Genomic DNA, 16,860 nt, shown 5'->3' on the forward strand with positions numbered 1-16,860 from the left:
GTGGCACAATTAAAGTGTTTTTACTGTTTTTCAGTCCTTGATTTTTTTATTTCCTTTTTATAGCAATTTAGCCAAACAGGACACCTGCCTTGTCGAATTATTTTTCCAACCTTATTCATGTTGTATATACCGCTTCAATTGGTCGACCTCAAGAATGAATAGTTTTAACCTTCCAATTCGGATGGTTAGGTAGGTAGGTTTAGCCATCTAATTGAGATCCCATTGGCAGAATATGATCGGATTCAAACAATTAGATGCAGTAGTTAATGTTTATGTAGGGTCTAATATTACGTAGAACTTTTATACGAGCAATAATGATGACTGTTCACCCGGGTTCTAGACCAGGCATATACAATTATGACTTGGGTTTTAAACCCCAGTCGAAATCCAGATTGGGTTAACCCGGTTATGATTTGGGCCGGTACTCGGGTGAATTTTGACAATGGGTTGCACCAAGTTTTTTTATTTTTTATTTTTTTATAAAAGTCCATATTCCATTAAGGTTTAAAAGCATAATTTTTTTTTTTAACAAATACCTACATTATATGGAAGATTTTTCAAGAAAAATTCTTGTTCAAAAGCATAATTCTCTTTATGTAAAAGCCTATATTTATTAAAGAAATTAAACAAAAAATGTTGAAAATCATAATTTTTTTTTGATAAAAACCTATATTTTGTGATTTTTTTTTTCTAAGAAGTCATACTTAAAAAGCATAATACTAACATTGTCCAAAATAATAAAAATATATAAAAATGAAAAACTAAAATGCATGCAATTCACTACATATTATATTATTTTGTTATTTATACATTATATTACAAAATATAAAATTACAAGATATGAATTACAAAATCATTAGCATAGTCTTCCATCAATGATTTAATCTCACACCAAGTAGCAAGTTCAAGTGATCTGATTGAAATAGATCTTGCAAAAAAAACAAAAGTTTTGAACAACTTTGTCTCATACGTGCAGAAAACTAGAAAGCAGAGAGAGTTCTAGCGTACTTAGAAAAGCATAAAGGTTGATAAAGCATAGCAAGCAGAGACTAATATCTGAAAGACAAAAGCTTCAAACTGGACGGGTGACTTTGTTTGTTTTACACCCCACCAATGAAATTAAGACACGTAATACAGAGCAGTAGGCTAATTGTAAGTGTGAGTCCAGTGGAATCCCTTCTCAACACATCGTCTTCTCCCTCACAAATCTCCCTCTTCTTAGGAGACACCATTGTCTCACCCCCATCATCTTCTTCCCCACAAATCTCCCTCTTCTCAACCCCGAAAATCTCCCTCTTCTCAGGAGACACCATCGTCTCAACCTAGTGGTTTCAATCCGTTGAAAGCTTGGTCTCTCCCCATCGTTCTATGCATCATCTCAACACCGAAAAATCTCCCTCTTCTCAAACCAGTCGTCTTAACCCAGTAACACAAGTCAATCTGGTAAAACTATTGGAAATAAATGTAAATATGATTAATTTCTCTATTTGTTTTTTAACATTGTTTCTGTAAAAATAGAGCAAATACACTCACAGCCTCAAATATACTCGTTCATCAACTACAGTCCCAGCCCCTGTCATTACAGAGCAACAAATACACCCAGCCCAACCCTAAAATCATCATAACCATGCAATATTTTCATTTCTTACAGAAATTATGTGGGACAACGAACGACGAGGGAGGGGGGAGGTCGGGTTTTGTTTTTGGGGAAATGCCAGAGTGAATCATGTTTTTGGGGAAGATGGCATAATAAATGGAATACTCTACATGCATTTCTATTATTCAACTTAGTGAACCTCCTACGTGTCAAGTTTTTATTAGTGGGTGTAAAATTAAAAAGCTCACCCGACCGGCCCCTAGCTGCTCCCTATCTGAAAACATGAAAACAAACTATGTTTTGAACTGTAACCAAATCAAATATTTGGAAATTTGACAGGAAAAGCATTTCGTAATGCTAAAGCTAAATTCCTACATTTTTTGTCCAGTCTTTTGGCCTTAAACTTTGAGCCAAAGTGAAACTACAAAAGTAAGTGTGCTTCAATGATCAAACGTGTTACAGCATAATCTTCTCTCATGGTACTAGCAATGTCCAAGAGGCAAACAGAATTAACGACTTATAATATCTGTAGATCCCTCAACCGATTCCTTAACACAGAATTCAATCACCAATGAGATAAGAAAATATCTACTGATTCAACGGTCAACTGAATAATCATCTAAATGCTGGTAATGAAAAAACAAGGGTGGGAATCAACAAGTTATCAATATGTGAGTGAAGAACACACATTCTTTTTTCACCCCTGCATAAATCTGGAGGGGACATAATGGTAATTAAAAACCCCAGCTATCTAAGACAGATAACGCACACTAGAAAATTTCAGTTCACGAAGGCTTTTAATCATATAGTTCTCTACACCTCAACTCCCCTTACCTTTGACTCTTTCATTCAGATCCCCCCAATTCAGTAACATGCTATATACAATTTCCCAGTTAATGGGTATCAATAAAAGGTTTGGACTTATCAGATGCAAAGAGGTATATCTGTTATGTTCCAGTTAAAATTCCAATTCATATAAATAATTCTATCAAATGATATCAGTGCAGAATTTGAAATTGAACTTGAGAAAGTGTAACATCCCGCCTATTTATCCTTATAGATTGACTCTTATATCAACATTAGAATTTAGAAGACTAGCTCATTAGAGTAGTCCACGACCTTAAGAATTAAATTAAGTTTAGAATCTTGGTTAAGAGCATTGATTGATCACCACACGATTAGTGATCTTGCAACCAAGTTTTAAGATTGATTTTTATTCTTATCATTTATTATCATTTTGTTCTAAAATTTTCTTGTTTGGTTATCCATTTCTATTACTCATAGATCATATTAGAATTTTAGATAAACCTTTACATATGTCATTTAGGGTAATGACATGTCAAATCCTAAAACCATACCAATCAGCACTCATGTGGTGTGCAATGGACTAATGTGCCCCTAGCTCGAATATTTTTATACCATTTTATCAAGGACATTTATGTCATTGGCCCCTCAATTTATTCATGGAATTTCCTACCAAGATTGATTTTCGAAAACCTTAGCTAAAACCCCAAATCTTTGTCCAATCCGAAAATGCCCTTGAATTTTTGGCTACCACCCACTAAAATTTCTCATTTATTTGATTTTATTTGATCACCACTTCATCACCCAATCCACACCGTCTACCACCTAAAGAGGATACTCAAGTATGTCTTAAATTAGCCACAAATGCCAAGAGGATAGTCCAAATTAATAAGACAAAAAAGTTTTGCCTTGTGAAATTCCCCATACCCGGCGACATTAACCCTTAAGCATGGCATTAATTGCACCCCCCTTTCACCACTGCCACATGGCAAAGCCCCTCTCTCCATATCCATTTTAGCATACTCTAAGGTGCAATGATCATCAAGTGAGCCAACCACCCAAGGAAGATCTAGGCTAGGCGGCATCATCACCACTGCCCAAACCCCCCAGTGGGAGGCCAACTTGCCAACGCCACACACACCCCTTGGAGCCTACGTAAACTCCACTCCACCCTTACTTCTTCCTCATTTCACTTCCTCAAATTCCCATGATGTTCTTGAGTGTTCTCATCCTCTAGTTCTTTGAAGTTCTTGAGTGTTCTAAGTGAGTTCTTGAGTTGTGAGCCTTAAGTGGGAACCTTCAAAGGTTACGAAATCTTTGTAAGTTTTCTCTCTAGATCTTAGTTTATATAGTTGTGTTTTTAAGTGTTAGCATTAATTCTGGGTGATCATAGCATGAGATACCATGTTTAGCTAGAAGCTGAAATGTTGGTGGATAAATTATTGTTTAAATTATCTTGGTGAAAATATTAGTTATGACATGCCTTGATAATTCATATTATGACTCAAGTATGTATTAAAATAATTTTTGAAGGTTCAGTTTGAGATTAGAAAGATGTCATAATAGGTTTTAACTTCTATCTTGTGTTTATCATCAAAGCATGTATGGTTTGACTTTTAATCATGCTTCATTTGAGGAAATTGACTTATTTTACTTGGGCTTGAAATATGAGCATTTAGAAAACCTTCTAATTGGGATAAGAAGAATGCATGATTTAATTCTAGCAGTACATTGATAGAATGATCATATCATGCATCACTTGAGGTTTAGCTAGAATTTAAGGATTTTATTAGGCATGATTAAGTGTTGGGACGAACTTTCTCAAGATAAGCTTTTATTTCGTCATTGAGGATTTATAGTGATCATTGTTTTTGGAGGAATTTGTTAGGCATGGATTCAAGAGGATCAATAGTCAAAATTTCATATAGACATCAACTAGAGAGCATGCCACGAATTGAGAATGAATAGGCTAAGATCACTTTGATTGTTTTAAGGCATAGACGGTTTTAGAATGTGCAAGATATAAGGACTATGAATTTTGGTTAAGATTTCAGAGCATTTGCATTAGTAGCAATATTTGGAAGTTTAGGGGTATTTTCGTAACTTCCCCTTTATCTAGAAAATTTTATTTTTCCTTAAGCATAGATTCTAACTTAGTGCAGTTTTTATCACAACCACTACCTCACTTCCAACTTCAATAGTCTGTAAGTTGGCCTTTAACTTATACCTTGATGATTATTTATGATTTATTGATAAATACCGCATTCATTTTATAACTGTCATTTTGAGCATGAAATGTCATATCTTATGTTTCATTTTTGTCATTTTGCATACAACTATCATTTTTGAAATGTGCCACATACATGCATATTATGAAAATCATTTTTAAAAAGTCTTGCATGAAAAATTCTTTATCACGACCCCAAAGGCTAGGTTGGGTAAGTATCCTGTTGGAACTCCTCTGTCTACTTTGAAGTGTTTAAATATGGAGTGGTAATCTTTGGGTTAATGAAGAACAGTCAACAGGCTTCGAATGAGTTCTTTTTAAAGAACGCCAGAGCGAAGTCATATGTTACGACACCTAATGTTGGTGGATGTACGTGTTATGATTTTTACGATATTATGTTATGTAATGTTACCAATGCATCGAGAATGAGTCTACAGACAACGTAGTTTCAATGTGAGTTATACTACGGTCACTGGCAGGTACTCATAGTGCATATGGGGAACTGTGATGCTACCATATGTTATGTTAATTCTATGATTTTATGTGATAAAGACTAAATTTTTAACGACGGAAGTAAAATTTTGTTCTATGTAAGAAAATGTTCTTCACAAATATATTTTTCTTGAGAAATCTGAATGGGAGACAAATACAGTTTTTTTGCATTTCATGTTTATCATTCTTCATGCATAGTCTATCTTTGTGCACGTTAATTGTCTAACTTACTGAGATTTTAAGTAAATATCATCCTTTGTGGATCCACTATGATAGAAGCTATAGATGCAGATGGACCCAATGGACTAGTGGATCAAGAGGATTGATAGGAACTAGACGTCGATAGGAGACTTGTTCTTATTTTCATATTTCTAGGCCTGACCCTTTGTGTCATAGAGCACATGAAGTAGTTGGTTTAGAATTGTTTTTGGAGTCTTGGTGTTTTGAACTAAGATTAAGTTACCTGATGGTTTGAACTTATGTTTAATTAATATTATTGGGATAATTTTAGTTATTCTGGCATAAGTTCATTTTCACCCTTACTTTTTTGTTGCGATTATTGCGTACTGCTAGTTGCATTTTTAGAATACATTGCATATTAACATGTCATGTACAGGAGTATGTAACCTTGTGTTGCATGTTCCGACACTTTAAGTGTCTGTTATATCCCAAGCAGAGGTTGGGGCCATCACAGAAAGCAGGGGTTGTACTTATCCAATATAATTTTTTTAGTGACAAAGAACTCTGGAGAACGTGCAAAAAAAAACTCTTCTTTTACCTGATAATAGAACAATTAGGACTTATTAGGACAATTAGAATTAGGAGAAGAATGTGAGAAATACAAGCAATGAGTTATGAAGAACCAAACTCATTAGTGTAGTCTCTTTCCATAGTGACAAAACATATAATAAACTGAGTTATTATAACAAAACATGTATAACAAAACATAGCCATTGCATGTATAATACCAATACCTCCATTGACATATTCTCTCGTAACAGATTCTAAATTTTTCAGCATGAATGGGAAGGGAGACTCACAGCAGTCTCGGTTGAAGATGAAGCTACATAATCATCTAAAAAAATATTAAAAACTGAGCTAGATATATAATAAATTGAGTTAGATAGATGTTAAAAAATATATTTCAAGTTTCAAACTTACCTTCAAGGTCCATCGATTGTATGTGTTCTTCCAACTTTCGAATGTCAATTGATTTGGTCCTTAATTAATTTTGGGTGCCAATGAGGGCTTCAATAGTTTCTGGAGACAATGAACTCCTAAAAGGATCTAATATGCGTCCTCTAGTACTGAATGTGAACTTCGAAGCAACAATGGAAATGGAGGTGGCTAACACATCACGTGCTACCTCAAGAAGGACAGGATAATTGGTGACATTAACTCTCCACCAATCTAAGATATCAAAACCGAGCGAGTATTTTACACATACCTTAGAAAAATACCTCTTTAGCTCCGATCTAAACTCCATAACATCCTGCTCCTCAAGGTATTTGGGGAACATGATCTGAAATTTAGTTGGAGGCATGTTTTAGATCGTGAGATGAGATGAGATATTTGTATTGCATTGAGATTTGAAAAAGTTGAATTATTTATTGCCAATATTTGTATAAGGCCACATTTGGATAGTGAGATGAGATGAGATAGTTTTAGATGAAAGTTGAAAGTTGAATAAAATCTTGTTAGAATATTATTTTTTAATATTATTATTGCTTTGAGATTTGAAAAAGTTGAATTGTTTATTATATTTTGTGTGAAAATTTGAAAAAATTGTAATGATGAGATGTGATGAAACCGTTTTTTTATCCAAACGGGGCCTTAGTACTGCTTGGCCTCCCTTGAGCCACATTATAACTCCCTCCATTAGCCACACAAAATGTGTTATACTGCTCGATCAAGCACCCTAAAAGGAGTTTAACCTTGTCCTCTATCTTATCCGCCAACTCATACCCTTTGCACTTTTGCAACCAAAACTTCATTGCCATAATTTTATATCGTGGATCAAGCACAAAAGTAACATTTATCATCAAGTTGAACCTATTTGTGCTACCCCAATACTTGTCATACTTACTTCTCATATTTATGCCCATAGTACTAGTGATAATATCATTACTCAAGCACATATCATTTATTGCATCTTCAATTGTGCAAAGTTGTTCAAAATATACATTAGTCGTCACATATAAAGAACCAAAAATATTCAATGTAGCATTATAAAAAATTTCAGCAACTCTACAAAAATCTGTGCATTTTTCCAATCATTACTAGTGGGGTTCACGAATGCTTGTTTATGTTTTGCAGCGGTACTCGACATCAAATATGTGGGGATCTATCTAGTAGGAACATCCAAGCAAATCATCATCCCACTGATCTTTTCCTTTGCCGCACAAGCTTTGAACTTGGCAAATCTTGACAGCGAAGATTTCACATACCTGATGGCATCCCTAATTTTTGTTACAAATTCATAAACATCCTTCATGCTGTCCATAACAATCAGATTCAATATATGAGCAACATACCGCATGTGAAGAAATTTACCACCCAATATGGTACAATCATTGTCTTTTGTTCTCCTCTTCAAGTAGTCAACAACAACATCATTTGAGGAGGCATTGTTAACTGTGATAGTCAGAATTTTATCAACACCCCATTCAAGCAATCCCATGTTTAACACCCTCCCAATAGTTTTGCCCCTATTGTCAGGAATTAGGCAAAACTTAAGTATTTTTTTTATGCAATCTCCAATTGCAATCAATAAAATGTGCAGTAATGCAAATGTAGCTCATATTTTGCACCGACGTCTAGGTATCGGTGGTAAGATAGATTCTTTGATCATCCAAAAATTTCTTTAGCTGTATCTTCTCTTTGTTTTATAGCTTAATACAATCTATTTTTAAAGTGATCCGAAATGGTAAAGTAAATTGAGACTCTAAGGGCAAGTTTGGGCACTCAGTTGGGATGAGATTTCTCATCTCAATTCTCTAATTGAGATGAGACATACTTTCCAAACAATCACTTCAAGATTTCTTAGAAATCTCATCCCAGTTTCTAAACATCTCAACCCTGTTTATAGACAAGACCTATTGCCCAGAACATGCAGCATCTGTTCCCCTCCCACATTGCTTCCCCCAGCGTGTGTACAATGACATTACCCTTCCTCGACAGCACACTTGCGTCGTCCCCCAAACAAATCAGACTCGTCCATTACTAAAGGCTCAAGCTAGCACACTTCCTCCACAGAAAAATTCAGTATTTCGAACTCGTTCGAAACATATCTAAAATCCCCAAATCCAAAATCATTCGCCATTTCAGAAATCCTCCCAAAAACATAGAGGTCGTTAAACAAAGAACCCCCATTTATTGATTGGTGCCTTTTCAAGCCTTTGGTGTCTAGTGGCCTAACGCACGCAGATCTGACATTTCTCACCGCATCCGGCGAGAGTACTCATGGCATCCGGCAAGAGTAAGCTCATCTTGATCGTTTGAGGTAAGCAACTTCACGAGTCCCTACTTTCCCTCTGCCCCATGCTGCCGTTCGAATCTTTGAACACTTTCATGTCAATCAAGCAGGGTATTGTTCACCCTGACGAAGCTGAATCTCGAACCTAGCTATTTTGTGCAGTGAATTTAGATTGACCTGACCTCTGTTGTGCAAAATCAGACCTCGCATGGGCAGCAATAGTTGCATAGGAAAACTGCTTCGACGTCTCTTATAGAATAGACAACAATGATGTATAAAAGAGTAGTGGTTGATAGAGAAGAAGACACCCGTATGAAGCGAATCAACCCTCGCACCGTTATCCACAAATCTGCCCGTCGTTGCCTCCACAACTACACCACCACGGGTCCGAAGACTCGGTCATACCGGGTGAGTATCGAGAAGCCCCCCTTTTTTGTTTATAATTTGTTTAAGGGCTGCTTCTTCATTCCTTCGTCTTTTTTTGTAGCGTTACTACTTGAGGCGTACTTCGACTTCATGCTCTCTATAGGTATCTTCTCTTCTGCTATATACACAATAATTTATACCATAAATTTTGGTCTTCGTCCCATTATTAACATATAGAGCTACATTTCCGTTCGTTTAATTTTAGGAAATCGGTTTCGAAAGAGGTAAACTGATTAAAAAAAAATATTCACAAATAAAATTCTTAATTATCATCTTCAACGTTTTGACATTTTCACATGCATGAGCTAGACTGTTTACATTGTATTTCCAGCCATGAGCTCGACTGTTGACTGTGTTGGGGGTTCAGGAATATACCAATACTTAGCAGAACATCTTCCCATGCATGAGCTAGACTTTTTACATTATTTCCATGTAAATTGTGTTTCGGGTGTTGGTTCATTCTACCTTAAAGGAAAACTATCCATAAAGAAAATTGCATGCTGAATGTGGTCCAAGCCATTTCAGCGTTTTATATTTGGTTTCAATAATCATCTTCCTCGTTTGAGCATATATTAGAAGCATATGGACAATGATACCATGGAAACCCCACATGATCGGGATTTATGGAGTGATGGCTTTGAGGATGTCCTAGTTGACCTCTTGTACGAAGACACCCTCATGGATAGATTGAGAGGAGGGAGGATTACAACTGCTGATAATGTCAGGCTTGCTGAACGACTGTCGGCTATTGGCCCAAACAAATTCAATTGTGATCAAGTGAAAGGGAAAATTGCTCTGCTAAAGAGAAGACAACGCGAATTTACAGATCTTATGAAACAAACCGGTTTGGGGTGGGACCAAGAGAGGAAGGCACCAGTTGCTAGTGAGGAATACTGGGCAAATGCTATAAGCGTATGAACTAAATTATTGGTAAACATCTATAATTACCTTTCCAAATACATTTTTTGATTGTATTTATTGACAATGTCTCCTGTTAGGTTCGTTCATCATGGAAACATTACAAGACCCATGGATGTCCAAAGTATGAACAACTTTGTGCAATTTTTGGTTGTTCAGTAGCCACTGGGACAATGGGCCGGGCGTCAACTGATCCCGCCCCAGATAGTGACGATGAGCGGTTGCTTGAGGAGGATATGCTAACTTGTGGCCAACCAGTGACTGATCAGGAACACCCCCCCTCCCCATCGGGGGTTCCCTTGCATTCATCCACACCATTCTCTGCCTCCTATGCTAGCGGATCTCGCAGACGACAGAGGACGTTGCTGACATTCCAAAATGCAGCCCTTCAACAGCAAATGAGTGAGACCCTAGATGAAATTAAACGTTGTGCCGAAGCGAGATGATAGGCTGCTGAGGAGGTGATGGAGTCAAGCAGGTCAAGGAAGTGCAACAAAGGTACTAGCATGGAGTCCGACGGAGCATTTGATCTCCAGATGCATTGTATGAGGTTGTTGGAGGAAGTACAACCTCCCTTACCTCCTGACCAATTTAACAAGGCCTTCGACCGTTTATTGAGCACAAAAGTCTAGAGATCCTTCATTTCTATCTCCGATGAGCGCAGGAGTCAGTGGGCTTGGAGTCTGAATTGATGGTGACACCGGATGTGATTTGCCACTCCTGACCCCTACAATGGTTTTCCTTGCTAACCACCTTTAGGGTTTAGCAATTATCTTATTAACTCTCTTGTCAATTTAATCATGCATTTTTTCATTTCCTGAATTTTAATTCTGACATTTCATAAACTGCTGATGAGGTCATTTTAGGCTTATGAACTAGTTGGATTCTGGTAGTTGTACTTGCTATGTCGAGTATATTAACAATTCTGATGGTTATTGAATGGTTCAAGTGTTTGTCATTATACTTCTCAAATACTGTTTTGGAGTATTTTGTTGTGTTGGTGAGTCTGTTTTGGAGTTGTAGAAACCTGGTGGTGAGTCTGTTAATATGTTATTTCCTGCTACTTGTTATTGCTAGTTTGTTTTGGAGTTATTTTGAGTTGGTGCTCTATCTGTCTTCGAGTTGTTTCTGGTGGTTTTGGAGTGTGTTTAGACTATTGTTTGCTGCTGGCGCTGGTGCTAAGTAGATGGGACTGCTTCTGGTTGTCTGTTTTCGAGTCTGTTTCTGATGGTGGTGAGTCACTTTGTTTGGTGCTACTGCTGGTGCTTATTTCTGAGTACATGTTGGTGCTGGTGTTGAGTCACTGATGGAGTTGTTTCTGGTTGTGGTGAGTCTGTTTAGATAGTGAATCGTGCTGCTGCTGCTGCGTTGTAGATGTTAGCTTGAAGTGCTTATTAGAACTGTTGGTGCAGTGTAATGTTTGTACATGTTGGTGCAGTGTAATATTACAACATGTTGGTGCAGTGTAATGTCTGTTTGGTGCTGCTGCGTTTAGATGGTTTGTTTGGTCCTACAGCGTTGTAATGTTTATGATGATGGTGTGTCTGTGTTGAGGCACAAAAGAATCTGATGTTGCTGTCTGGTTGTTTAAGATGTACTACATTCTATCTTATACTGCGTACAGCTATATATTGTCATCATTCTTTTCATCTTAGTTGGTTTTTAGGCAAAAGCTATTATGTTAGTGTTGCTGTCCAGATGCCTCTCTATCTAGGGTTCCCCTCAATGCGAAATGATAAGCATTGGCCATGCACAGAATGTGCCGGTAGTTCATGGTGATCAATCCTTCTAGTAACGTTTGTTTAAATCAATGGAGTCATAAAAATGCACCAAATGCATTTTTTCCTGTTTTTCTTTTTCTGAAAAAATATTACATTATTACGCAAAAGCTTTTGATTAAACCAACTTTTATTTGCCTGTGGAATGCAGTAATTGTCTGTGTTCCTGCTTGTGTTGAGTCACTGCTGCTGCGTTCAACACAGGCAGCTGCATTGTAACTGTTTGTATTACAATGTAATGTTTCCGGCAAATGTAATGTTTGGGACACATGATTTTTCCCACACAAAGATTAAACACCAGATGCAACGAAAGAATGTAATGTTTTTATGGACTCGTGGGTTATACCGTACAAACTAATTGGTTAATTCGTTTTTGGAATGCAATAGATGGTTTTTTTTAAACTAATATTATTTATTTTTCCATAATTTATATAAACTTGTTTCTTTGCCTATAACAAGACAAAAGATCTCCAGTAGTCTACCGTCATAATTTCTTCAATGCTATATTATTAATTTGAAGATCTATGCTGAAATAGATATTTCATTATAATCTCATGGTCTTAAGGAGATAAACCTATTGAAATATGTTTTATTGAAAAGTGGTATTGTTTGCAGAATAGAATTTAGGGGAAAGAAATTCAGAGAGCAACCGGTCTCAATTGGCAATCAAATTTATAATTTCTTCCAACTTCTAGTAAAAAAATTTAGAAGCATAACTTATAAAATGCATTAATTGATCCTGTATTTTCATATTTGTTCAGGCTTTGTTAATATTTTGTTGATGTTTTTTTTTATTTATTATTTTCCATATTCAGAATGGACCATGATAGTAGCTTTGCAGAAACCCCATCGATTGGGACCAACAGCGAGATGGACGATTCTTGCTCAAGTATGACTCATAACAGTGAGGCGGACCAGTTTATGCTGACATATCCTTCTAGTGGAGATGAAGCGGCAATGCAGGAGGTTAACCTTATTTATATGATGCACTCAACAACTGAATTATGGCCACGTCGGGTTCCAATGCCCCATCACAATATAGGTCTACGAGGGGATTAGTATATTCAAGCGGTGTTAAACGAAAACCCAGTGAGTTGCAAAGAGATGTTTCGAATGGAAGTGCCAGCATTCCGGTATATATGCGACCTGCTACGGGGGTCATTAATTATGGACCTGACAAAGAGGGTGTCAGTAGGCATGTTTTGCCATCTCGTTGGCCATGCACAAGGTCAATGGATCGTAGGGGACCGATTCCAACATTCTAGCGAAACTATTAACCGACACACAAAGGCGGTCATGCGATCGCTAGCTAGGTTGGACTGTGATTAGGCTGACACACAATCATGGGGTCCATCCTTACATTGCGGGTAACCATCACAATTATCCATGGTTTGAGGTAATGAATTTTCAAGATTTTTTTAATGCATAAATGCTTATTTCATAACATTTACTTTTAAGTTTTCTTTGCTTTTGGTGAAGTGGAATGGAATAGAATAGAAGATAAATGATATTTCATGCGTAAATATTTTATAATTATTTAAAAAAAATTGAATAAATATGAAATTGATACAAATAAAAATTAATTTTTTAATAATCAATTCTATTCTTTCCAAACTTGAAGATTCCACATTTGACATTACTCATTATGTCAGATTTCCTGCCAAATTTAATGCAATGATTTCTTTTATAGATGGTTTATAATAAAAAAATATTCAAATTGAATATAATAATATTTATTAAATACTAAATATTATCTGAAAAATGTCGATCAACTAATACTAGATTTATTTTATGTAGCTAACATTTTAGGACCTAGAATGTGGACATAAACTCTATATTCAATACTTAGATGTGTTTTCTGATATATGTGATTGTAGAAATGTCTTGGTGCATTGGACGACACAATGATTTCAGCTGCTGCACCAGCTCGTCTTTCAAACGCATATAGAAATCGTTATAATCGGATTGCACAAAAAGTTTTATGCTTATGTGAATTCGTTATGAAGTTCACGTTTGTGTATACTGGATGGGAGGGCACAGCCCATGATGCACGAGTTTTTCCGGATGCCCTGAGTCGAGCGCGGAATGGATTTCCATGCCCAGATCCAAGTACGTGAAATGTTTGGTGGTATTGGAAGGTAGATGCAGAAAAATCGTTGATGAATTTTTTGCTCAAATACATTCCAGGGACATTTCTAAGACAAGTTATAACTCAGTATAAATCCATGTTATGCAGGATATTATTATCTTGTTGATTCAGCATTTCCTTGCATTGAGAAGTTTATGACGCCATATCCACGAGAGAGGTATCATCGATCTGCACGTTTTGGTGCCCGTCAATTCCGAGGTTATAAAGATTATTTTAACTTTCGTCATTCATCGTTGCACAATGTAATCGAGTGCACATTCGCATTGTTGAAAAATCGGTTTATGTTATTGGAAGCGATGCCTTGATATCGCCCAAACAGGCAAAGGATGATCGTTACCGCATGTTGTACACTGCACAACCTGATTAAAACGGTAACACCGAATGATGAGTTCATTCAGCATGCATTGGGGCTTCAGTTGAATGGGGAAAGTATGCCTGGGGGAGAGGATGTGAGCTCGACAGAAGAAGTGGCAGACATGTCCCATGAGTCAGCCAGAGCTATGGCTGCACAGAGAGATGGGATCATGATTCCTTTGTGGGAGAACTGGAATGGGGGATGAATGTGTATTGCATATTTTCTAATTCTTGGTACTTGCATGTTCAATTTTAAGTGGTTTGGAGTGATTCCACGTCTATGATGTTCCTGTTTGTATTAAAAAACTTTAAAAATCATGTTTACCAATGTTATTGTCTATCATTTTTTTGTAAACATATTTGGTTGTTTGGTTCACTTAAGAACCTAATGTAAAAGGGAGCAGATGAAAAGTAAAATATAGAGCATGGGCGGAATTAATGGAGTTTCCAACAAGTAATACTACTAATAGACAACAAAAGAAGTAATTATAAAATTATAGAAGTGACCGACCCAGTGAAGAGTACACCACCATAGTGGACAAGTTTTTGACATTAATGTAGCATTAAACGGTTTACATTATCATTAACTTTGAGAAATTTAAAACAAACTAATGAGGCAATAAATAAAACCCAAGACTCAATCAAGGCATATTTGTACTTGTTCTTCATAGCTTCAAATCTTTGATGTTCTATTTTTGCACGTTCATCTGCGATCCTTTCATTCCTTCGTTCTGCTAACTCTAACGTGTGCTTACAACAATCCGGTTGATTCCATGCAAGATCAAGCCATTCGAAAAATCCACACTGCTTTTGAGCCTTATAATGCCGACAGTTAAAAAGCCTCCAGCCAAAACTATTGGGCTTCGCGGACGTCCGCAGTTTGGAGGGAATGACACAATAACAAAGTGGTCTTTGTCCTTGGATCATTCCATCTTCTGGCCTCATAGGGTGAGTAGTAGATATGCTCACTCCTCTACTACTTTCCATATTTCTTGCAAACAAAGTACAAATAGGCAGTAAACAAACACCCCCTACATTCCACAACAATTTAAAATAACATAGGCATCAATAGTAACAAATTACATGAGTTCTTTGCAAACAATTTTGTTGCATTTTCTTATCACAACAACGACTTCAAAAATCTGTCCAACATAAGCTTCCTTCCAGGGACTGAAATAAAAAATTTATGTCCAAACTACCTGGTGGAACAATATTTCCCTCAATGTATGCGACTACTCAATACAAAATACATTGACAAATGAACTGCCAGTAAAGCCATTCGCATCATATATGTATGAAGTCACAGATTTGGAACAAGTGCTGTTTCATTTTCATGGTTTTTGGGACAGTTTTTATTACGACAGAAGCATCTGAACAATGGACGAAAATAATATTTCTAACCGAAATAGAAACAGCACATGCCAAAGAAAATAATTTTGTGGTGCTTTAGAAATCAAAACAAAATTATTAGTACCAGTGTTGTTATGTATACATTGAACTAGAGAGGTCATGAAATGGAGATGGAAATCCCCAGAAAATTAGTGGACGTAGAGGACAAAAATCGTCAAAACATCAACAACAAAGAAGATTCACAAAATTCATAACAGAAATTCCCACCAACCCGGGAACCACATGAACACACAGATCCGAAACTAGAGGGCATAAATCTTTTACCAAATCAGTTAATTTTATCGAAGCAAAAAATATTCAAATCGACAAAATAGTTCAAAATCATTTCATTGACCAAGCCATTTCAAATGAAATCCATTGTTTGAAGGGGAAAACATTATTATTAGAGGACACAAATCTTGAAAATCCTCGATCGATAATATCCTATTGACCAGAAAATATTGGTTCCAAGATGGGGAACCCTCCCGTTTGAAGTGGTCCAAAGTAGAAATTGAAACCCTAAAGTCGAACTGGTACTTTTAATAAAATTAGAACCCTCGTAGAGACGAAACTTACCCACGGTTGAGATGCACATGAGTAGTGCTCGTCTCGAAACTCCGCTTGGAAGATTGCTCGGTTCGTCGTCTTGGTGCTGCAGGATGAAGCTATTGCTGAGGGAGGAGCTGCATTTTACGCGTCTGGGGTGAAATGGAAATATATGAAGGTCAAAGAGCAAGGCAACGAAAACACAGGCCTCGAGAGAATGAAACGGTGGGACCCACGACAATTATCCTAAGGGCAGGTTTGGGGGGTGAGATGAGAATTTTGTGTTTTGTTTTAGTGTTTAAAATATTATGTTTTAGTATTATTATTGTATTGAGATTTGAAAAAGTTGAATTGGAATTTGAAAAAGTTGAATTGTTTATTATATTTTGTATGGAGATTTGAAAAAGGTGTAATGATGAGATGAGATGAGAATTTTGTGTCTCATCCCACCCCCCAAACCTGCCCTAAGATAATTTCAGAAATCTCATCTTACTTTACATCCAAACATATTTACATGGGACCCACAAACGTTTTCTAAAACCATTTCAAAAATTTCAACTTATTTCATCTTAATACTATTCACAAAAATCTCATCTCATCTCACCTCCTAAACCTGCCCTAAATCAGCCACAAACTCAACAAACCCTTTGTGCTCCACTAGCCTAAAAGGAAATTCACACCTAATAAAAAACTTAGCAGTTGACA

General features: G+C 36.6%; 1 protein-coding gene across 1 annotated transcript; it reads left to right on the forward strand.

The window, feature by feature from the left end:
• Positions 1–9,618: 9,618 nt before the first annotated feature.
• LOC118347669 lies at positions 9,619–14,426 on the forward strand. Its single transcript, XM_035687688.1, has 7 exons — positions 9,619–9,933; positions 10,020–10,341; positions 11,869–11,932; positions 12,533–12,683; positions 13,595–13,826; positions 13,954–14,023; positions 14,186–14,426. Exons 1-7 carry the CDS (start codon positions 9,619–9,621, stop codon positions 14,424–14,426), a joined length of 1,395 nt encoding a protein of 464 aa, XP_035543581.1.
• Positions 14,427–16,860: the final 2,434 nt, after the last annotated feature.

Source organism: Juglans regia, chromosome 2, assembly GCF_001411555.2.
Source record: "Juglans regia cultivar Chandler chromosome 2, Walnut 2.0, whole genome shotgun sequence".
NCBI classification, from domain to species: domain Eukaryota; kingdom Viridiplantae; phylum Streptophyta; class Magnoliopsida; order Fagales; family Juglandaceae; genus Juglans; species Juglans regia.